The 24,186-nt window shown below is 41.6% G+C and overlaps 1 protein-coding gene across 11 annotated transcripts in view; it reads left to right on the top strand.

The window, feature by feature from the left end:
• PUM2 (pumilio RNA binding family member 2) overlaps window positions 1-13,191 on the top strand; it is a 77,213-nt gene extending 64,022 nt beyond the window's left edge. For 5 of the 11 annotated variants that reach the window (XM_074820123.1, XM_074820130.1, XM_074820122.1 and 2 more), the window contains 8 exons: window positions 1,806-2,073; window positions 2,635-2,764; window positions 4,698-4,832; window positions 5,093-5,230; window positions 6,870-6,995; window positions 7,969-8,090; window positions 9,328-9,520; window positions 10,250-13,191. In XM_074820123.1, coding sequence (XP_074676224.1) covers window positions 1,806-2,073; window positions 2,635-2,764; window positions 4,698-4,832; window positions 5,093-5,230; window positions 6,870-6,995; window positions 7,969-8,090; window positions 9,328-9,520; window positions 10,250-10,381 — 1,244 coding nt within the window. In that variant the 3' untranslated portion in view covers window positions 10,382-13,191. Of the gene's footprint in view, window positions 1-1,805; window positions 2,074-2,634; window positions 2,765-4,697; window positions 4,833-5,092; window positions 5,231-6,297; window positions 6,800-6,869; window positions 6,996-7,149; window positions 7,948-7,968; window positions 8,091-9,327; window positions 9,521-10,249 lie in introns of those variants that run through there. The other 6 variants (XM_074820121.1, XM_074820126.1, XM_074820120.1 and 3 more) reach the window with 4 other exon arrangements.
• Window positions 13,192-24,186: the final 10,995 nt, after the last annotated feature.

Below are 24,186 nucleotides of genomic sequence, written 5' to 3'. Positions count from 1 at the left end.
CAGGTGCACAACTTTTTGTTCTTTAGAAGGCCGTTCCTAGAAGAGAAATGGCTGTAGAGTATCACTCTGCATGCTGCTTCACCTGCAGAATGTTGGGTTTCCTTTTTCTTTTTGTCTGTTAGTATCATGTCACTGTCAGCTCTTTTCCGTGATTGTCAATGGAAACTAAAAATGATAGTTAAGAAAACTTGATTTTTCTGGCAGTAAAGAATTAAGAGGCTTTAGAAGAAAACCTAGTGGTTTTTAAAAGGTATTGTGGGGTGTAAAGTATTTACTGATCCTTTACTGATTCTTACCACTGAATTTTGAAAACTAATTGTAAAATGAATACTAATTATTTCTATTTTAGGACATAATCCTATACAATGCAATAACTGTGATGCTTGATAATGTCTTGCAGAGCACTAACATCTCAGAGTCTGGTACTGCAACTTGACCTTTCAAAAAAGATACTTTACCATTAATACATTACCAGCCCACTGTAACACTGTTGTTGCCTGGCCATATAAATGCTTTGAACCAAAAGAAGGCTTGGCTGGGGCACTGTCAGCTGATTTCTTTTTTGGTTTAATTAATTTTGTAATAGAGCACCATTCAAACAGCACATACTGCAATTTATTTTAAATTCAAATGTAGATATTTCTTCTGTTGACTTTGAAAGGGCTTTCAGTTACTATGGCACTTTCTAGATAAGGAAACTGAAAATGCTTTCCTTTTCCAATTCATACTCAGTAATTTTAGGTTGTGGTTTTGTTTGGGTTTTTTTTAAGTAGAGTTGAGGTTTCTAAGTGGGAGTTGGTTTTGAATATTTCTGTTTGTAGTATAGTAGCAGTATCCCTTTCAAAATCATACTGTAGTTGGGAAAGATGCTTTGTTTGCATGCTTATGGTAATTGCTGTCTATTGTAAAGTGGAGGGGAGAGAGGCCTGCTGGAGGAGTTCAGAGTGACAAACTGATTAGAGAGCAATATGTGAGGAGAGATTCACAGGACTCTGAGATGATGATAGCTGTAGGTGGAATCACTAGCAAAAAGGAGTAGGATCTAAAAATAGGAAGGCAGTTCAGTTCTTGGAAAGTAAGGAAAGATGAAGTGTAGTGAGAGCGATGAATGTTTTTGCAGCAAGGAGAGGACTTTATGTTGTTAAAAGGAACTTCAGTTTGATATATTTTTGGTTGTTTTAGAATTAAGTAGAGCATTCTTAGTTACCTGGTTTGAAATTTGACATATTTAGTGCTTACAAGAGGTGCCAGATTGAAAGCCTGGGATGCTGAAGTCATCAAATACCCTGCAGAACAGGTACAGCATGACAAGAGGCACCATGTATGCCTCCCCAAAAATGCCCTTTCACACTATAAGTTGGAAAGGTACCTCAGTAGGGACTGAAGGGTAGTTCAGATTTCATGGTCTATTTTGAAACAATTGGCTAACTTTGAGACTACTAACAAGGGTATAAGTCAGTATTACCTGTGAAGTGGAAATCTGCCCACTAAGCTAAGCCCCACTCAATTCTAAAGTTTCTGCAAGTCTGAGTGAGTGCTCACTTTACCTGCTTCATTATATTCTTCTAATTACATTTCTTTTCCTGGTGCCCTTCACATAAAATATAAATGAGGAGGAGAATGGTTTTATTTATTGGAAGATAAAGCTATCTAACTCCTCCAACTGTAATGAGGTAAATATAAATAACAAGGCAACACTGTTGGTTTTTTTGGCTCCAGGGTGTATCCGTAGTTCTAGTACACTTACTGTTTTGCTGTTGCTTATTTTCCTTATGGCTTTTACTGACAGAACTGCTTCCTTGTAGGAGGACTGACAAATGGTAGTGGTCGCTATATTTCTGCAGCACCTGGAGCCGAAGCAAAGTATCGCAGTGCGGCAAGTACCTCCAGTCTTTTTAGCTCCACCAGTCAGCTCTTCCCTCCTTCACGCCTTCGTTACAGTAGGTCTGATATTATGCCTTCTGGACGTAGTCGATTGCTGGAAGATTTCAGAAACAATCGTTTCCCTAACCTTCAACTAAGAGACCTTGTTGGGCATATTGTTGAATTTTCCCAAGACCAGCATGGTTCTAGGTAATTATTATAGTAAAGTTAATAACTTAATAATATTTTACTGCTTTGATATTGTTATGTTAACATCAAACATTTGAATGAGCTGCTAGTCATCTTAATACAAAGCATGCCATTAATTGGAGCACATGCTCTTACACTGACCTTTTTCTTCTCTAGGAAACTTCATTATAAAAGTAGTATGAATTTAGCTGCTTGTAGAAGTTCTCAGTGTAGAAATAGCCTCATAACTAGACTTGTAAACTCTAGTATTTAGGTATCAAAAAGGCGTTGATTAAGAAAACAATATCTGGCATATGGAATGTAAAACTATTTTTCAACAATACATCATCAGGTACTTAGTTATTGTTATTCTTTTCATCCTTAATCCTTTTCAAATGAAAGTTTTTAAGTATAATTTTACTAAAATGTATCCTTTTATATGTAAAGGCACTACTTTCATTTTAATAAGTTTTATAAATGTTGAATACTTGCTTTAGAATTTTGAGGTGTCTCATTGAAACAGTGTTTGAGAGGTTTTCCTGTTGTTTATGTAAAGCATAATGTACCTTTTTTTGCACTTAGATTTATACAGCAAAAGCTGGAGAGAGCTACTCCAGCTGAGCGCCAGATGGTATTTAATGAGATCCTGCAAGCAGCATATCAATTGATGACTGATGTGTTTGGAAACTATGTAATACAGAAGTTCTTTGAGGTACGCATAACACTAAGTGTATGAACAGAAATGCGAATGAAATGCTGTAAAATCTGATTAAATTTAACTGTTTTTTTCTTAACATCATAGCAGAATTCTACTGGACTTTTACCACAAAACCCAAGCGTATAACACTGCACACATGTTTTCTGTTCTGTATCCCCTGCTTTTTTTTCCACAACGGGCACAGTTTCTCTTTACACCGGTGGTGCATACATTGGTGAACACTGGTGAATGTACAGGCTGCACACTCAGGCTTTGCCAGCCTTTTAGCGTAATTTACAGAGACTTTCAGCAGATGATGGGGAACTTAAAGATTTGAAGGATACTTTTTATTCGTTACTGCATCTTCATAAAGAGTGGGTCTGGAAAATGCACTTGCATCCAAATAAATAGCTGTGTGAACTTCATCCAGTGCTGTATATGAAGAAACTAACATAAAATGTGTTGAGGCAGAAGAATTTTGAGGAAGGGGTGTCATAAGATACATCCAGTATGACTAAAACTAGTATATTTGTTAAAAACTGTGGGATTAAAAAAAGCACATTATCAAAGAGTTATAAGATTTGACTTTGAAGAAAAAGCAGTACCTGTCTACTGGAAGAAGTTGTATGTAGGAAGGGTATCTAGCATAGTGTACTTTAAATCAGGGACCATATCAAAGTATCTGGGTGGGTAGAAGGTGAAGCTGGAAAATGTCTAACAAGAAAGATGGTTGCTGTAAACACAAACGTAGTCTTTAATGAGTAATCTAGGAAATGAAGTGCTCACGTTTTTTTTTACTTGATACTCTTTTTTACAAATCAAAATATGTTCTGAAAAGCATGACTGATGTATGGTGTATAAGATCTTGATCTTGCTCAAAGGATCATCAATTGCCCCTTTTTTTACATAATGTTAGGTTGGATGGATACATAGATTATCATTGTCAATTGAGTGTTTTCATCTTAATTCTGTGGAAGACTTCTCAAGAAAAAAGTGCACTAGGCCTTAGGTGTAGTAAGGGACTTAGTTCATTATTTAAGTAGGAAGTTGAAGTTGTTTCAGCTTTGTTCAGTGTCTTAGGTGACTACAGGTGTGGGGTTTGACAGTTCTCAGCAGTGCTGCATGAATGTTGCTGGTGTCACCCAGCTGATTGTCCAGGTGATCACTTTAGTGTGATCGCTTGTACTGTGCCACCTCAGGAGCTTGTGTGGGGATCTGGGAGCCGGGTTATGTGTATTAGAAAGCTTGACTGGCTTCTACTCTGCCAAACATGGAGCAGCACAGAAGGTTGTGACAGCACAGTGGAGTGAATGATATGGGCAGGAATTAGCTACTGCTGAAAAACGTTGGTTGAATTACACTCTAATACAGCCAGTGTACAAAAGCATTTTGATTTTGTTCTGCAAAGTCCAAGTGTTTCTAGATTTCCTGAAGCACCCATGTTAAGAATGGTTGTTTAAGCCATGTGAAGTTACCAAGAAGCTACTTCAAGGTCTGAAATCTTTCCCCCGCCCCCTCCTGTTACAGCTTGCTTACTGTATACAATATGTAAGATACCTCAGAGTTGTACTGGTCACTGTATCAGAGATGATGTGATTTGAGTTAATATGTTAGAGTAATCTGTAATTAATTTGCTGGTATACTTTGTCTAAATAGCACTTAAATATTCCTACAGACAGGCAAGTATAAACTACTTCAGTTTCTTCTGTTGTCTTTCAAGGTCATGCATTTGATAGCAAGTATGTGACTGGAATGTGGAATATTACAAATTTTGCATCTAGGAAATAAATGCTTCTGGTAAACATACCCACCAAAAATACAAAGGGAAGAATCATTCAAGGCGTGCAGTAAGCCTGTAATACATCATGGAAGTACTTACTCTGACATGTAAATTCCATCATGCGGCAGTATGTCTTCATTTGTTAACAGCATATTTATTTTCTTATAGTTTGGAAGCCTGGATCAAAAGTTAGCCTTAGCAACACGCATCCGTGGTCATGTTCTGCCATTAGCCCTACAGATGTATGGTTGTCGTGTTATTCAGAAAGCACTTGAGTCAATCTCACCTGACCAGCAGGTAATTGTAAGTTAGAGCAATACTTTTTTTTATTTTATTCCTTTTTATTGCATCCATCTTCTTGCTTGTTTAAATTGTTGATCGTTCCCTTCGTTATGAAATGTCCTGGGGACTGAAATAGCTGTTTAAATTAAAATGCTGAAGTACACAAGTAAACCACCAATGAAAATGAAGATTGGACAGTTAGAATGAAATGGAATATTCATTTGAGGGGGGAGAAAAAAAAAAATCATTGTAAAGACAAGGATAATCCTTTTTTTTTCCAGAATGAAATGGTGAAAGAGTTGGATGGTCATGTTCTGAAATGTGTTAAAGATCAAAATGGAAACCATGTTGTACAAAAATGTATCGAGTGTGTTCAACCCCAGTCACTCCAGTTCATCATTGATGCATTCAAAGGACAGGTAGTGTCAACAGTTCAGTTCCTCTTCTGTAGGATTGCTTTGATTTGCAGATCTTTTTCCATTATTTGCATATACAAGGTAGCGTTTGACACTTTGCAGTCAGCTTGTGTTAAGTAGGATAAAAAAGGGATGATAAAATGTAAAAGCTGTTGAAGAGACAGTTAACATGGTGTAAAAAGATTAATCTGTTGGAGATGAGGCTCTAGAAAGACCTGTTTGGATGTGTTGTAAATACCCATAGAGGTATTTGGCTTAAGGCCAGGCTTTCTGTTTGAGTTTTGTGATATGTTATTTCAAATGTTCTCTGACATTTAACACTGCCATTTTTGATGTATTAAAAAGTATCTGCTCTCTCGCATATATTTTTCATTAAAATTTCTGTTTGCTGCTGCTGCTGCTTATGTTGCAAGTCTTTCAGTATTTCCCAATGAATGTCTATCATTAAGAAAATACTTTGAAGAAATATACTAATCTGTTCCCTACATATGGGCTAGTGTTAAGTGAAGGGAGGTGTTATTTGTTTATTTAAGGTTGGGGCTTTTGGTTTTTTTCCAAAAAAGTTATATTAATATAAGATTGATATTTTGCTGCAGGCTAGAGAATATGCTGCAGCTAAATAAGATTTTAATACTCTGAGACAAAAGTGTACTTTTATAGTCTCAAAGAATTGTAAAAAAGTTACTAACTTGGCTGTGTTACTAAATGTTACTTTAATGGATGGCCAAATGTTTTTCTTAACAAGATCTACAATATCCTTCTCTCACATTTTACACAACAGCAATACCTGAATTATTGTTGTATGTAGTAGTAAATGGCATACCAAGGGTCAGGTCTTTTTATATCAAAGTGTGTGTAGGGTAGATGAGACACAGTTTCTAAACTGTAGGTAGGGCCCCTTGACTAAAATGTGACTCTGTTTATTTACTGGCCATCCATCCTCAGCTCCAAATAATTGTGTGTTTAAAAAAAAAAAAAATTAGCTAACCTGAAGTGGCAAATGAAAAATACCACACTTCAGTCATGTCATGTAACAATACATATCTTTTTCACCTGCCTGCATCATTCAGATCAATGTCTAATCAGACAAGATTGTGTGTTCACTGACTCTTAAATCTCCTGAATTAATCCCTGGAACACAAACGTGGCTTCTGGAGAAGCAAGCAAAAGGAATAAGCAAGATTTTTGACTGTATGTTTTGAATACTTATTTATGAACTTTTTATCTGTAATAGGGAGCCAGTTGTATATGCTGGAATGTGAAATTAGTGAAAATCAGCCACAATAATCGAACTCCATTTAATAAATGTCAAAATCTTCAAATTTGAAAATTAAGAACAAAGTTAAAAGGAAAAGCTTAACTAAGGGTCATACCTCCAGGCTTTCCTTTGCAGCTAAATAAGCTAGAAACATTGTAATGAAAACCTGGGTTCTTAGTTTTATAATTACAGGAGTTCTTGGAACATAAAAAAACTGCATTTTCATCTTTTTCTGACTTCTACTGGAGATGGAATTCTGATATTGGCAGGCAAAACTTTTTTTAATATAAGTACTTGCATATTCATTTCCATTTTGAACATGATAATATTACTATATCTGTAAACCTCGGTTCATTTAACTCCAGTTTGCAATCCTATTTTAAGGTATTTGTACTTTCAACTCATCCATATGGTTGTAGAGTAATTCAGCGTATTCTGGAACACTGTACTGCAGAGCAGACTTTGCCAATCCTAGAAGAACTGCATCAACACACAGAACAGCTAGTCCAGGTTAGTGCGTATATTCATTTTTTAATCCATTTTAGAGCTTTCTTTTGTTGTCGTAATTTATTCCTATTTCTTTGTTTAAGAAATAGTTTAAATGCATTTGCCTCTTTTTTTACTTTTGTAGACATTGATTTTTTGTTTTTCTTTCCTTCCATAGTTTTAATGAAAAAGAGTTTGGAAGTTGGGAGGCAAAGAAGATATAAAAAGCCTTTTTCTTACACTTTTGACTGTAGCTTCGAATATACATTGTAAATGCACAGAATTAGTATAATTTTTTTATTACAGAGATTGTCTTTTTGTAGTTTATCTTGATTCATTCAGGTGTCCTTCAGATAACTTCTAATAATGTCTAAACACAAATACATTGTCAAAAATACAAACGTTGCAGATTCTTATACAAAAAGGGCATCTTTTCTAAAGGAAGGCAAAAGACCTTATACAACATGATTTCCTGTCTTGTTCTCAGACAAACAAAAACAATGCTACAAATGGCTTTGAAATTGAATCAGTTTCAAATACTGGAAGTGGCTCGGTGTTCAGTGGGATTTTCCACACATAAAAAGGCAAGAATTGCCTTTTGGTACATATTCACAGTCTAGTTCATTTCTCAGTGTTGTCTTTATATACAAGTCTCTAGTTAAAACATAACTGTCTTGTGGTACCAAAGTTCAAGGAGATATTACAGCTGTTAAAGAAGGATTACCTCAATTTTGAGGACTTCTTTCTTTAAGAGGATAAAAGGCACTCTAGCAAAATGCTGGTTTTCCAGATTATTTACATTTTGCATGTAAATTGTGGTCCATTAAGTAATTCTTGATGCAATATTTCTTGCATCACTTTGTTTCTGTAATGCTGACATTATTGTATTTTTCCTTATCTGTGCAAATAGTAATCTGAAAGTTTATACAAATAGACAAAAGCTGTATGGATTACTTGGTATGAACACAAAAGAAAATTGAAGTCATCTTATTTTCAGGATCAATACGGAAATTACGTTATTCAACATGTACTGGAGCACGGTCGTCCTGAAGACAAGAGTAAAATAGTTTCAGAAATAAGAGGAAAAGTTCTAGCTCTGAGTCAGCACAAATTTGCCAGGTATTGCACAGCCTTCATACATTAAAGATTCACTAACCTTTTAAAGTTGTAGTATTGGATTTATTTATTGTGTTACAGAAAAGGGTATAATAGGGTTTTTTCTGTTGTGTGACTTGCCTCCTGAAATTTCACATTTTTACAGAGTGGTATTTTTATACTAGATTTGGGAAAGGGAAAATGCTGTTCTGTAGCAAAACAAAAGAAGATTCCATGGGTTTATGGGGATGGTTTTTGTTAACTGTGTACAAGTGTGGGGAATGAGTTCCAGGTCTCTGTGTGAGGATCCCCAGAGCCAGGTGAAAGGCTCTGCTAGAACTTGCTTGATAGGCTGATGGTGATAAGGTGGGACTTCCTGACTGTCTACCAGTCCAGCCAAGCAATTTACAAGTATAAAAAGGCTGGCATTAAAGTGGTGATTCAGCCTGACAAGGATTTGATGCATTAGGTAGTCTCAAAGACTATTGTAGGAGTCCTGAACTGCTTTAAAATAAGAACCTAAAACTCATCCTTCAGTGCTTTTTGATGAAATACAGATTATTTGCCTTTTGCTAAGGAAAACACACCTCAGAATTCATCCTAGATGATTTAGTGAGACTTTGTCATCAACATTAAGTAGAAATGCACTGTGACATAGGGGCATTTTTTGAAAAATTGATTGTATGCCAACTAGCAAGTTTATCTGGATTTTAGTTTACCCAAATAGAACTGCTCATAATCATCTCCTTGAAATGTACTTAATTTCTAAAGCACAAACTTAGGACCCCAATTGCTTTGCTGTCTCACAAGTGTGGATGGCCCTTCCAGCTTCTGAGTTACCTGAAAGGTCAGAGACTGCCTCTACAAAAAGAGATATTTGACAGTAGGCATGCTCCTGAAAAGTGCCTTTATTCAAAAAGCGGGAAGCCTCGTTTCTGGCTTTCTCTATTGTGTCTTAAAAGGGCCCACAACTCAAATAGATGTACTAGAATACATCTGCAACCTGAGGTCCAGTACATCTACTGTAGGTCCAGTGGAAAATCTCTCCTACAAGATAAGTATCAGAAAATTACTTTTTTTACACGAGGAGTGTATAATCCTTTAACTTCCTCAGTTGTTACAGACTAAAAATTTGGAAATCAGGACTTCAGTGCGCTCTCCAGTGGCGTTAAGACACTTGAACTGTTCAGATAAATCAAAAATTGCTACTCAAAAGAATGTTGCATCTTAAGTCACAGAATGTATTTGTCTTATTTTTCAGCAATGTGGTAGAAAAATGTGTAACTCATGCATCTCGTGCTGAAAGAGCTCTACTTATTGATGAGGTCTGTTGCCAGAATGATGGTCCTCACAGTGCCTTATACACCATGATGAAGGACCAGTATGCCAACTATGTTGTCCAGAAGATGATTGATATGGCAGAACCTGCTCAGCGGAAAATAATAATGCACAAGGTATATTTGTATATAGTTTTGTTGGTTCAGGAAGTACTATCTATACTAATTTTTCTGCTAGGAAATCCCTTTAGATGTAAAACTCACTAGTTCTGTAATCTAGAACTTGATGTATAAACATTAAATCCGGTGGAGCTTGATAAAGTACAATATATTCAGGTCTCTGAGCACTGAGCTAAAAATTTAAATCTGCAGAAAAGTTTCAAAAGTTGGATTTCATTTCCTCTCTTTATGCCAGCTTTTCTGTGAAAATACTGTTAATATGAAAATGTAGCATCTGTCATCTTTATTAAGATAACAGAAGAAATACAGGTTTCTTTATTTGCTGGTTGCTGGTAAATCCATTCTACAGTTCCCTCAAAAGAGATTCCCACACTTCCTAACATACGGACACATTTTCTACTTAAGAATATCCAAATGTGGACAAAAGTGCTATTGCCACAATGGCCCCAGGCTGTTTAACACAGGGCCTAGTATTATTCCTGCAGGAGCTCTGCTTCTCCCAGTCACCAGCAGGGCACTGCCACAAAAGGGCTGCCTCCCTCTTCCTGTGACAGGTACGTCAGTAGTTTGGTGAGTCAGAATGACCGATTTTATATCTTTCCAGAAACTCCAGAGTTTTGAAATACAGGCTTCTGACATTTTTTTTACATAATACTTTTAAAGTCTAGTAGCCTCTACTTAAAATTTTTGAGGGAGAAAAAAAAAATAATGGGTTTCTTCTTACAGATTCGACCCCACATCACAACTCTGCGTAAATATACCTATGGCAAACATATTCTGGCCAAGTTGGAAAAGTATTACCTGAAGAACAGTGCTGATCTGGGGCCAATTGGTGGACCACCAAATGGGATGCTGTAAAAGACAAAAAGAAATGGAAGAAAAATTGAATTGTGAATGATCAAAACGTACAACTTAACTATAAATGTTCTGATTTTTTTAAATCTATTTATTGACTTTGTTCATCCATTTGTAAAATTTTTATTCTTGTGTATATTTTTGGGGAGTGAATTATTAAAAAAAAAAAAAAAAATCTCCAGCCCTGATCCGGAGACCTATCAGATTGGATGGCTGGCAAAGCACAGAATGCCTGTATATGATGTAATTGTATCAAAATAGCTGTCACATATTTTGTAAATTTTTACCTTGTAAAGTCACTGAAATAGTTTTTAAAGGGAAAAAGTACAGTATTCTTTTAATACACTGGCTTGCAATCTGGTAGGTCTACCCAGCATCATAGCACAACAGGTTTATAGAGTTGTATATAGAATTAATCCTTATTTTTCCCTTTTGTGTGAAGTCTTTTATACCAGATTAAAATTGATCAGCTGCATAAACATTATTTAACATGTTGAAAAGTTAAGTTGTATTTTGGTGGTTCACAACATACTATCCAAATAATAAACAGGGCACAGCAAGTTAAAGGAGGGAATAACAAAACAATGGAAACGTTAAAAGACTAGCTTTCATCACTTGCTATGGATACAGTCTTTTTAAAAAGGTGCCCTAAGGTTTTCTCTAGTGATGTATTAAAAATAAGTGCTGTATATACTTATATATTTAATTGTTGTACAAGGTAGAGGGATTAAAATGATGGTGGTACTTCCACTCAGTAAAGGACGCTGTTGGAAAAGGAGTGAACCCTGTATTAACTTTACAGTCAGTTTTACAACGCAGGAAGAGTAGAGATTTGTATTTTTTTATTTTGCATATAGAATTGTAAGGATTTGAAAGTGTTGAGCATTTATTTTGCTTTCTCACTGTAGATGCAAAAATAGGTATTGATGAAAAGGGGCCACTGAAAAGTAAACTTGATAGCTCAACATTTAAGCATGATTGAATACTCAGATAGCTTTTTTGCTTCCTATAAATATATGCATTGTATACGTGTAGTTAATAGGTGTAAGTTTACAGTTTGAAAACAAATCTCTCGTTTCGATGTTTATTACAAGCCTTGCTAATTTAGTAGTGATGCTTACCTTGGTTGTACAGATGTACATTTGTAAACCTTCATGCTGTAAATGTAATTTGTTTTACCCCTTTTTGGGACAAAAATTTGCATTTTAGTGTATATTCATATCCCCATTCCCTTTTCTCCCCCTGGCATATAGTGTTGTATAATGTAAATTTATTTCAGCAAATCAAGAGTGATTTTTTTAAATTCTATCTTTATATGGTTTCAGAAATATGAACCAGCTTTCTTTTTATCTATTGTGAGAAACATTATGTTTTGTTTATAACATAGCTGTTGATTCTGTTAATATGGACACTTTGGGAAATCAATCTGTTCAAATTTTAAGTCGGGTTAATAAGCATAGTAAGAAATGGACTGAAATATTTGGTTATCACAGAAACCAATGCTTCTTCCATCTTAATAAATGTGGCATGATTTTTTTGTACAGAAGAGTACTGTATTTTTGAATAGCCTTCTCCCAGCGTAAAGCAAATATGTATGATACTGTCAATTTTTTTCTCTGGACATATGACATTGTAACAGTAACATAAAGATGATGTACATTTACAAGCGGCCTTATGTACATTTCCCAATGATCTTTTTAAGGCAGAATTGTGACCATATGTGTATAATTAAAATCCTTTTTAATCCTTTGCCTATGGAAATATTTTGGAAAAAGCTTCCTTTGTATATTCAGTTTCTGAAAGATAAAGAAAGTGCTTTGTATGTTGTTGAAGTAAGTATTTTGTGTAAAGCATTCATTTGGATGGCTTAACCTAAAGTTTTGATCAACAAGAGAGTTTGAAAACAATGTCTTGAGCATTGATCAAATAAAAGGCTGTTATGGCAGGGGTCTGATCATGAGGAAGGAAAATAGTAATGGTATAAACTTGTATAAGGAATTCTGTTGTATTACTGTTTCTGTCAGGTTTACATAAATCTCATTAAAGCATACATCTGAGGCGCTACTTTTTTAAATGGTAGCATTAACTCATTAATAGGCAAATGGGAAAGTTTGTTCTGAACCTTCCAATTTCTGAATCTGTCATTTAGCGCCTGCATTAAGTGATGTAGCAGGCCTAATTATTTTTGGTAAGCACAATTCTAATTGCCAAGTAGTTTTTGCGTGGCAGTTCACAAAATTCCTCTGAGAGGTACAAGCCCTGTCATTGGAGCCACAGCTTTCCTGTAGTCACACAAAGGATGACTTGAGCCACTTCCTTGGACGCATTAATTCTCCTCAGTGACTGTCTTTGCCCAGTGTACAATGCTGTGTGTTATAATCCACAGAGCCAATGTTCTCTGCAACATGTTGGACAGTAAGTTAGGCTTTCGGGGATGTCCGGGCAGAAACTGATACTGTCCCAGTACTTTGTCCCTGTAGCACTCATGCCATGGCTGAATTTAAACAGTCCTATAACTATCATCCTTAGTGCTTTCAGTATCTTGAACATAATCTTCCACTTGCTCTCCTGAAATCGTGTTGCACAAATTCTATCTAGGAACATGAAAATCACTGGTTTTCCTTTCAACTGTTTTAGGCTTTGGGTAGAACCACTAGACTTTTTGCTTGAGTATTGCTTTTTGATATAGACTGTTCATGGACCAGTTTGATTAGGTTTGATTCTGGGTGGCTCATATTGAATAATGTAATGTTCACATGTATATACTGTAAAAATCAAAATGAAAATGTGTGAATAACACTGTGTGAAATACATCTGGTCTTGTGTTTTTCCTGTAGGAAACCAGCCATTCTTTGTATTCTCAGTTATGTGACTTGTCTGCTATCTGTGGAGCTCCGCTTCAAAAAGCTACTCATTTCTAGTGATCCGTTGGGAATTAGCCAATTATTGAAGAACCTGCATTAGATGATTAAGTTTCCAGAGGCCAGTTTGAGCAGCTAAACCTTCATATTTTCTTACCAAAAAATCTTTACCAAAGTATAGTTAAGGTCACAGCCTGATGACCAGTTTCTTCATATACCCGTGGATCCAGGATGAGTTCTTGAGCATTTAAGAGATTGTTAGCTGTCTGGCATTGGATCCACACTCATTTCTGTTACTGCTCAGGATTTTTTTTAAGGACCATTTTTAGCTTAAGGTGTGGAGCGAAATGGTCTGCCCAACTGCAGGGGAAGTGAGTCTGCTTTTTGGTGTTAAACTAACTCACCTAAGTGCCCCCTTATGGACAGAACCACCATAATATTACCTCCATCACTGATAGATCCACTGATACTTTTTCATCAGAGTATGGGGAAGGTTGAGGTTTCTGGGGGCATAATGTCTAGATGTTTTAGAGTGTTGATGGGATATTCAGAAACCTATTTAGTCACACTTCCCTGTGCTCTAAGGAACAGGCATTTGAGGAGATGCTTGTGACTCACTGTGTAGTAGCATGGTAATTAGGTTGATCTGTCAATCAGTTTTGTTCCATGAGTATGTTTGATGTTCAACATATTAATAACTAGGAAAATGGGTAAACAATGAGGTGACAACAACTCCTACCATGTCATTCAGGGAAGTAGAGCTGAGAGAACAACTGCAAAAGCATTTTAAGATCTAGTGACCGGTCATTAAAATTGCAGATTGCATCTAAGTCATGCACCTGGGAGAAAACCCAGTGCTAACTACAGAAGCGCAATTTGCTACTGAATGGTTGCCATCAGTTGGCCGCAGTGCACTAATGCTAGATTTTGTACAGAGAGCTGTGGCTGGTCATCGTGTGTATCCTGAGAGTGGCAGATTGTTTTGTAGCTTTGTTCAATGATGATGCAGTTCTGCGTTGCTGTTTGAGGAAGGAAAGGGAAAAACCATATGCTGTGTCTGATCTCAGCTGTCCCAGCCCTGGTCCCCAGCGCACAACAGGGTAGGAGGGTCTGTCAGTTCGCTAACACAGCGGTTCACATCGTACCAAGGTACTGGTAGCACTTGAAGTGATCCCAAGGTCTCATTAGTCTACAGGCAACACAGATGTTTTGATGAGTGTGTGCTACAGCATTTATATTCTGCCTGAAGAGTTTCAATTTGAAGTATTCCCTGTGATTGTAAAGAGTGTCGAAACACAGGCGCTTACCTGTGCCCAGAGATTGCCAGTTCAAGCACCTCTTGGCTTGGGGAGGAGGAAACTTGGTTCCCGTCAGGGATAACATACCCGTCTCAGGGCTCTGCTTGGGTCCATGAGGGCTAGTGTGCAGAACTGGGCTAGAGAGGTTTGGGAGAACTTAGCAAATGTAAATCCTGCCACCCAGGAAGAGACGATGTGAGAGATGCTGCAGAATGAGCCTGGGGTGTCAGCACTCCTGTGTGGCAGAGCAGCCCAGGCCTCCCCCACTCCATCATCAGAAGGAGTTGGAAACCAGCACCGTTATCATGGAAAGACCAGTCGCAGGTCACCTCCTACCCTGCGGAAAGGACAGAAGGATCAAGTGGTGATGGGACTCCAGAGCAGGTACAGTACAGGGGCGTTTCCCAGCTGTGCAGTGCCTCTGTTAAGGCAGCAACTGCTTTATCGGAGAATGAACCAAAACCCAATGTTATGTATTAAGTTTCAGAACATCGAGGCTATCGGGAAGCTACCACCCTGTGTCAGGGGCAGACAGTCAGGAGGGAAGGCCAAGTTTAGGGCTCTAACCCAACTGCTGGTGTTCCTCAGTGAGGTGGTGCAGGAGTGTTTCCCCCATCGGCCCTTTGGACGACGCCTGCTCCTTTTGCATGCTGGCGCTGTGGTTAGGGAACCTGCCCAGCAAATGAGATGCTTGAATTAGTTTCCTTTATCAGCCTCAGGGTTTTGAACCCACCTCCCTCACTTCACAGGAGTATGTGCTAACCACAAGGAGCTGGGCGGGTTCACTTTCTGCTCCTGAATTTGGGCTGGGCCTTTAGCACAGCTTGAACCATTCGTTGCATCACAAGCAGCACAAGATGGAGCATGACTCCTAAAGCATGCAGGTGGGAGTGGGTAGGTTCTGCTCTCGAGATCCTTGTCTCCACCTTGATTCTCCCAGACTCACTTAATGTAAATTACAGCTTGGGAGCAGCATTCCCCCATCATTAACAAATTGGAAACACTCCAGAGGCTTTTTATATAGTAGCTGAAATGCAGGAAGACCTATTCTAAAGACCCTCTTTCTTGTGTTATTAAGAACAAACATAGGAGTAAAATGTTCACCCTCTCACTGGCGTTACTCTGGGCACTAGAGGCCTTCTGCCTCTTCCTCCTCTGCTTGCACAGTACCTACCCACCCCTAAAGTAGCTAGATCTGCAAACAAGAGTCAGGGGCGCGTTGCAGGTGACACAGCTGATTTACTAGACAGGACAGGGAGAAACCCCTTACTGAGCTGAGTGGAGCAGCCCTAATGAGCTTCGTTTGAGCTTAAGACCTGCCTGGAGGGTTCAGATTTCCTGGCAGCCATGCAGCACCGCGGCCCTTCCCCAGCTCTGCTGCCGGATCTTTTCCCAGCCGAGCCTAAGGGGGGTGGGGAGGGAGACAGTCCTTCACCAGCACAACAGTGCTCAGGTGGCGGAGGCTGTTTGGGGAACTCGGCCTGCTCGTCTGCTGATCATGGGGCAGGTTCACACACTCTACAGTTTCACAAACGCTTTGGTCGCTGGCTACAGATTGTATCCACAGCAGCACGGAGCTGCCATGGTACTTGACCACTGCAGAGGAGCATCACTGGTGGGGACTGGTGAGGAATTGGCTAAGCCTGCTGAGGTCTCTCTCCTACAGGTCAAGTTTGCTGTGCCCTCTCAGGCTCCAAGACTGCAGTCTGCTCCTGTCAAAGGGCTTTTCACAGTGTTATGGAAGCAAAGCTGTTTCAGGTGTCACTTAAAATGCCAAAATGAAGTAAGATCCCCAAAGATGTACAACTGCTTACTGAGGGCCAATGGAAACTGTAGGAAGGGGGAGCGTTACGGCAAGGGCAACACAGAAAGAGGTGGTGGCAGAAAGCACCAGCCAGCCTGACCTGTGAGGGAGATGGTGACAGAAAGCACATTCACAACTATATTCTCTTCTCCCATGAGCGCAAATACAGACACCCTATTCCTTGTCTACCTCAGGAGAGCCAGAAGTTAGAGGTTCCTTGGTGGGAATTAAGACTGCTCTTTCCTCCCCTGTATAATCCTTATCTCCCTTTCTCTAAGAGAGCTGAAATACATCATTAGAAAGTATTTGCAATTCTCTCCCCCCCACCAGGATCAATCCAGAAGGAGAGGTTTCAGGAGACCATCTGCTTGTACAAGCTAGGATCTTGGGGAAGGATTCAGCCCAGCTGCTTCTCTGCTGGGCTCAGGTCTGGTGGATCTGCCTCAGTGCTGTTCCCTGCTCCACACCTTTTGTATGTAAACTGGTTTCCAGAGGCTGGTACAACAATCGGAGCAATCGCTCGTTAAGCAAGGATTACTGAGGGTTGAAGCTAGGCTGAAGAGCTGAGGATGGACAAACTCAATGCGAGCCACGGAGTCAGTTCCAAGTCTGTGCATAGAGGGGTGGGATGAATGGAGCAGGGTTCACCACTGTCAGAGCTCCAGGCTATACACTGATCTCATTCAACTGGGCCATTTGGCGCTTAAAAAAGCCTTTTTGTTTGAAAACTGACTATCTTAAGAACTCCAAAATTCACATGATGTCTCCTATTTCCTTGAAATGTCATGTGCCTCATGAGAACCAAGGGTTTGATTATTCATCCCAGTTTGGGAGTCGTACAAGCTTGCATCCCGCTAGGAAAGGGTCTCTAACCCAGCCCTACCCCGTGTGCCACCCTCTCCACACGTGGGGAACCAAAAGCCCAGAGCTCTGATCAGGGCATTAAAGGTCACCCACTCTACACTTCTGTGAAGCACTGCACGGCTCCCGCTATCCACTTTGAGAAGGGATAGTCCCACAAGGGTCACGCAGCTACACTCCATCAGCAAAGCTACTGGGGAGACACCATCCCTGTTTGAAACCACTGCTGTTTGGGTGTAGGCACTTGCATGCAGACACGTACATTGGGAACAGATCCTGTTGCCTACTTAGGGACCTGGTGCCATTTGAGAGACCCTTGAGCGTCCAAGGCAACCTGGACACGGCAGGTGAACATCCCCTGGGAGCTTGCCTCTGCCTTCTACTCCAAAAGGACATCTAAGATGGCACTGGACACCTTCATATAGACAATGGGTCTCTTCACCCAGAAGGTACCAGAAACCAATAAGCAACGTTTTATAAATCAGTGGTTAAAAGGGGGAGAGAGGGGATGGAAGGCAGGAATAGGCCCAAAGGGTTTGTTGGGGGTGGGAGTGAGAACAGCTTTATGTAGCAGAATAGGATGGGATGAAAGATGGAGAAACAAAGCATACACTTCACCACACACATGCTCAAAGCTGCTGTAACCACCATGTAGTAAACAACCATAATGACTCTTGGGATTATAAATACTGGGAGAAGGGGAAGGGAGAAGGAGCACCTTGGGAACCCGGTGGTGTCTTTAGAAAATAATACTAAAAAGATCATTATGCACAGCAAAAACTTCATCCCAGGCCTCCCTGTAAAGTATAGCTCACTTCACAGTCACTTAAAAAGAAATCAAACTTCAAAAAGGAAACAAAAAAGCAGAAAAATTAAGCAGTTAAAATGTCTGAGCCAGTGCTGCTCAGAGTGGGGTGGGCAGCATGCACACATGCCACAGAGAGCTTAAACCCAAGGTGAAACCCAAGCTCTCTCTCCCCCACAGGCATGTAGGTCAGCACTGCAGAGACCCACCTCACAGCCCAACTGGGGTTACAGCTCTTGCTCCCCTCCTTTCTTCCGGTTCCTCACCCGTGTATGTCCCCTCCTGTGCGCCCCTGTGCCCGCTCCCTGGCCGTGCACCCTGCTTCCCACCTGGGCAGATGTTCTCGTGGTGGTGGTTAATCACCACTAAGACATGCTGATGGGCTGATGGCTCAAGCACAGCTTGGTCTCTGCTCCAGCCTCGCACCAGCCCCACCCCTGTGGCACAGGAGCACAAACCTACCTGGCGTAGGGGCTACACCAACCCCACTCCCAGGTGGGGTGACAACAGGAGCTGGGAAAAGGCCTTCTAGTGAATGCGTGAGAAGGTCTGGGATGAAGACTGAGACAGGATGGGTGGGGAATCAATGGGTGAATCAATGCTATGACAGCGAAGGCTGAGAGACACTTGTACTGCCTGGAGGGATACGGCAGTGGAGTGACTGCACACAGCTCTGAGACGGCCAATATCTGCGGAAATGGGTAAGTGGCCTCAAAATGCTAAATGAAGGATGATAATTACAGCAAGATGCATCCTTCTGGTTAATGAGGAAGAAAACCTGTATGTTACATCATATCAAATTCACGGCATAGTCACAATTGGTAGGAAGAGTAAACAATAAAACCTGAAGTTAGCCCAAGAATAGCATTCCTCAGAGACCCTCTGAGTCTGGGGTCCAGCTCACATCAGCTTGATTAAAAGTAAAAACCTGATAGTATTTTTCACAATGTTGCAAATATTTGCTCTAACCGGTAGTTGCTGAAATTGAACTAAAACCTCTGATGCAGCCTAACCTGGCTCTCATGACTGCTCTGCTACAGCACCTGCTTCTTCCAACACCACATCTTTTTTGCATACGTAGGAGTATTAAACCTGCTTTGGCAGAATTCCTGGAGCTATACGTGCTTACTCAAATTCTCCATGTAGCAGAAACACCTAACCCAAGTCACTTGGCTGTTCAAAAGCGACAGTGTTGAAGCATACAGTTAACATGTTTCATCTGGACTGAACACTTCTGTATTTTCATTAAATTCCTTCGTTTTTTCCTTCATTTAGAAATTTTAACCAGCAGTACAGCGCTGGTTTATGCAAAAACTGATAGCCAACTTCAAGAGTACACTGTATATTTGGTACAGTCAGAGAGAAACAGGCACCACATCCCACAAGGAGAACTTTTATTAAAGTTTTATGTGAGTTATTCGAGCACCCAGGAGCCTCTATCCAGGACAGTAAAGGAATACACAGAGAAAATACAGGAGTCCTTTGATAAGAGATTATACCTCATTTGACCTGGAGTCCTCACCTCTCCCAGGCAAATAATGGGTCTCTGTGGGACTGCCAGAGCCAGCTGTAGGATTAAAACTATATTTTTATTCTCACAGCAGTCATGGAGGCACTAAAAAGGCGTGAAGTATCACAGCCCCTATTTTGCAGGATGGCAGGCGGCTGTGAAGGGTCCAACTTATCGTCCAGGGTCAGAGGGTTTGCAGCTCAGGCATCCGACCTGCGAGTCCTGGTCTCAGCGTTTCCCCAGTGAATGCACTGAAGAAAGCTCCCGTCCCTCGTGGGAACACAGGATCAATGGACCCCCCCCCCTAGAAGAGCCAGGCTGACTGCCAGAGAGAAAGTCAGCAAGTACCAAGCAGAGGGTGCCATGGAAATAGGGGGGCTCTGTCCTCCCTGTGCTTCTTCCTTTTTCTCCGAAGCTCCTGGCCGCCTGTCTGTATGTTCCTGGGAATCATGATACTCTTCTCTCCATGCTCATTTTTATGCCAGGGCAAACCCCATTCTGTGCTCAGATTATTTAGGGTCACAGAGGTTGAGGGATCACGCACTGCAAACCAGTGTTAGTCACTTCAAGTGAGTTGTCCTGAGTTAACCACATGGGTAAGTGAATCACAGAAGTGCAGGAGAGTCTCTCCCTGGGCAAGGAAAATAAAACAAATGAAAAAAAGTGGTTATTCGTGTGAGTGCTTTGAGAAATACCTGCCTAGTCCATAAACCCTGAGACTGGTGGGCCAATATTGTTGAACAGTGAAAGTACAAGCTAGTATTATAACAAAAGACCTCATTAAGAGAGAGCGAGTCAGTCTTTTCTTGTGGGCAACATCCATGTAACTTCAGCCAAACCCCACGGAGGCTAATAGGAAACCCCTCTGTAGATTTTGATGCTCCAGCCCCCAAAATCCAGTTCTGAGGCTCTCTGTAATGAGCGTGCAGGATTCTACAAGGCCCTCACACACAGCATCAAAGAAATGCAGCTGGTTTTATTACAGCTGTTTATGAAAACTATCATAAAAGTGGCATGCCACTGCCAGCTGGGCTTCTGCCAAAGGAAGCTCTGCTAAATTTGGTTGAGAAATATTTGGTTAGTGGCACAGACACATTTATATATAGTTTTCAATGTCCACCCAGAAGTTCTCATTAGCAGGACACAGGGAAAGGGGATGGAGGAGAAGACAAAAAGCCACCAAATTCTTGGGAGAGGCAGCCAAGTTGATTCAGTTGATTCAGTATAAAGCCAACACTGCAGCTACACTGACACTTGGACCATTAAACACCACATTGTTTAAGCTGAAAAAAAAACCTCGGAGTTTTTGCAAGAAGGCTTATTCTTGTCCAAATAAGCAAGGTCATCCCTTCCATCAGAGCATTACATGGGGGAGAAGAAAGGAGATCAGAGCAGACATCCCCTCAGGCTAACTTCACACTCCATGCCTTGGTGTGGGCCAGGGGGGAGCCTCCTTTGGTCTCTCACTTCCTGGGAGTGAAAGCCAGGAGGCAGATGGAGTAGCTCAGAGATGTCTGACTCACTGCAAAGGCGGCAGGACAGAACAAGCAAAATCAGATATCACTGTGCAAGCATACTGGGTGGGTTCAGGTGATCCTGCTATAAATCACAGTCAGCATTTGAAAGGGTCAGAATCAATTATTTCTACATCAGTGCAAAAGGACATCCAAACCAAACTGCACAGGATTCGCCAAGGCACAGAGGAGGTGGGAAGGGAGTTAAGTGTATTCCGTGCCACCACCCTGAACAAAGAGTGATGCTCTTGGGAATGAGGGACCGAAATGTCTCGGCACCCACAAGATGAGCCAGCATGACGACTGGATGCCGAATGTTGTGGACTGGCAGACAAGCTTTGGTAACACAAGGTTGAAGGTCCAGCCTGTTTCCTCTGCAGACTTGTTCTTACACTCGGTGTTAAGGAATGGGCAGATTGCTCTTTTGTTACTGCATGGAGTTAGAAAGAGGAGGATGTGGTGTGAGCCATGGGTAATAGAGGCACTGGCCAGAGGGACTATAAAAGGGGAAGGAGCAGAGAAGCTCCAGGCTAGCAGGGAATGAAACTGCAAACCTTCCTGGTCTCCGTAGTCTCCAAATACACCACCAACCACATTCTCCTAACCTCATCCTGGCCCTCCCACGACAAACAATCCTTCCTCTTCCATCCCCAGGTTTTAGGCCACTGATCAAGACCTCTCGTTGCCAGCTCACCATTCTGAGGCACCATCCATGGGAAAAATCCAGACACCGAAGGGAATGTCAGTGACAGTAATTCAAGCCCTTACCAGACACCATCACTTGTTTTGGGTGCATCTGCCACTTCACTCCAACCAATTTCTGGGGCAGACTCAATCTAAATTCATTTAACATCCTGTAACTACCCCATCCGTCAGAAGGCCTCTTTCCTCTCTGTCCTGTTCAGCAATCACCACACAGATTCAGGGCTTTCACTCAAAGCCTTGTCTAAACCTTATAGCCAAGAAGTGGAACACACAAGGAGCTGTGGGTTTCCCATTCTTATCAGTCCCCTTTAGTTAACTGAGCTACCGAATAGGGGGGGGGAAAGAAAGTTTTCCCTCTGGCACAAAAGCAACAACTGAGAAAACAGCAGTCATCAGCAGGGAAGCCAACTCTCTGAAGCCAACCAGAGACAGCACCCATTAGCAATGAGCTGTCAACTCCACGACCCCAGTAGGCAGGCAACTGCCTGTACACTGAGAGCAATCTCAATATTTGCATATACTCTAACCTCCCACCATGTATTAGGGAATATACTCCCCTTCTCCATCCCAAGGTGTCAGGCTGTAACATCCTCAAACAAGTTTGTCAGCAGGTGAAGTCACTGAGATGTGATGTGTGAACCTATCCAGCTTGATGCCATGGGCATGATCCAGCCCGTGTTAAGGACCTCAGAACAGAATCAGCTTATTCTAACCCCACCCCATCTGGTCACAGTCCATTAATAAACCATCTAAGGACACAGGGCACCTGAGTTCAGAAGAGGCAGTCATCTGCTCTGCAGGCTCCACCGCTGCTGGTGGGCAAATACGAGGTGAGGATACAAGTGACAGTGGCCACATCCTCACACACTACTGTGGGTAGGTCTGACAACGGGAAAGCCAGGCAGGCAGCGCCTGCTGCTGCGTTATGCTCACATTCATCAGGGGATAAAGAACGATGGCTTCTGCTGCAGAACGCAATGAAGAATGGTGGCAGTTGCTCAAAAGCAGGAGTTGCCATCCCTGCTCCCCCCTTGCCTCTGGTGGTGGCGGAAGCAGAGGGCTGGATTCCTCCCCTGGCTGTGTTTCCCCTCTTCCCATGGCAGGACACAGTTCAAACCAGCCCCTTATCCCTGGGGAGGCTGAGTTCAATTGGGCTACACTGCTGGAAGCCCTTGATCCAGTACTGGGAAATCCCCACAGCTCCACTGTACTGGGCAGAGGCAACCAACTCCTATCATCCCCTGAGCTCAGGGCTGCCAAGAAACTCCTTTCCATACAAGTCTCATCTGGCTTTTCAGCATGGAGCTCTTTTGACTGAAACCACAATACTTAGCATGCTTCAATGATCAAGCAGAGGGCACGGGAATGTCACTGAAAACACTTGGCTTCCAAACGCAGCATTGTTCTTCCCTTACCCCATTCACAGATCCCGACCAGAACATCTCGATCAAGCTCTAAATGTTTTCTAGCAAATCCTGCAAGAAGTACCACAGCCCTATTTGATCTACCATCTCCCCGAACACACATGTGCCCATGCTGGCATGAAACCCCTATGTCATGCAACCCCGCCGGTGCCTCACCACTGCTCCCAGGAGTAGAAGTGCTCCTTGTGGAAGTGTCTCCCCCCCCTCCTCTGTGACTGCAAGGGTCCATCAGATGCAGCCTTGGCCGAACTGGCCCCTGCTACACCTGAAATCAGCCGAGAGGTTGGCTGACCAGCCATGCCCAGGGTGCATTTGCTGATTCCCAGTGATGCCATTTGTGGTGGTTTGACCTTGGCTAAATGCCGGGTACCCAACAAGTCGCTCTATCACTCCCCCCCCTTTCCCCTTTTTTCTCAACAGGGCAAAGAGGGGAAAGAAAATAAGATAGGAAAACAAAACAACCCTTGTGGGTAAAACAAAAGCAGTTTTAATATAAGCAAAGTGAAGCAAAGGTCCGCGCATGGAAGCAAAAAAAAAAAAACATTTATTGTCTCCTTCCCATGAACAGGCGATGTCGGGCCTTCTCAGGAAGCAGGGCTCCAATACACGTAGTGGTTGCCTCGGGGGACCAAGGGTGACCCCACCCCCTTCCTCCTTTCTCCCAGCTTTATACTGAGCAGACGTCATATGGTCTGGAATATCCCTTTGGTCAGTTCGGGTCAGCTGTCCTGGTTGTGTCCCCTCCCAAGATCTTGCCCGCCCCGTCCCACTGTGGGGGGGAAATGTCAGAAAGAGCCTTGGTGCTGTGTAAGCACTACTCAGCAGTAGCCACAACACCAGTGTGCTATCGACACCCTGCCAGCTCCCGACATAAAACACAGCACCATGAGGGCTGCTACAGGGGAAAACCAATTCTGGCTCAGCCAGACCCAGTACACCATTGCAGCTGGATGTCACAACCTGCCCACCAAGCCCAGGCGACATTTTCAGCCTCACGCTCTGCAGGCCCCAGCGCCAAGCATCTCT

Source organism: Strix aluco, chromosome 3, assembly GCF_031877795.1.
Source record: "Strix aluco isolate bStrAlu1 chromosome 3, bStrAlu1.hap1, whole genome shotgun sequence".
NCBI lineage: Eukaryota > Metazoa > Chordata > Aves > Strigiformes > Strigidae > Strix > Strix aluco.
Note: the sequence above shows the minus strand (reverse complement) of the source record. Positions and strands in the feature narration are given on the sequence as shown.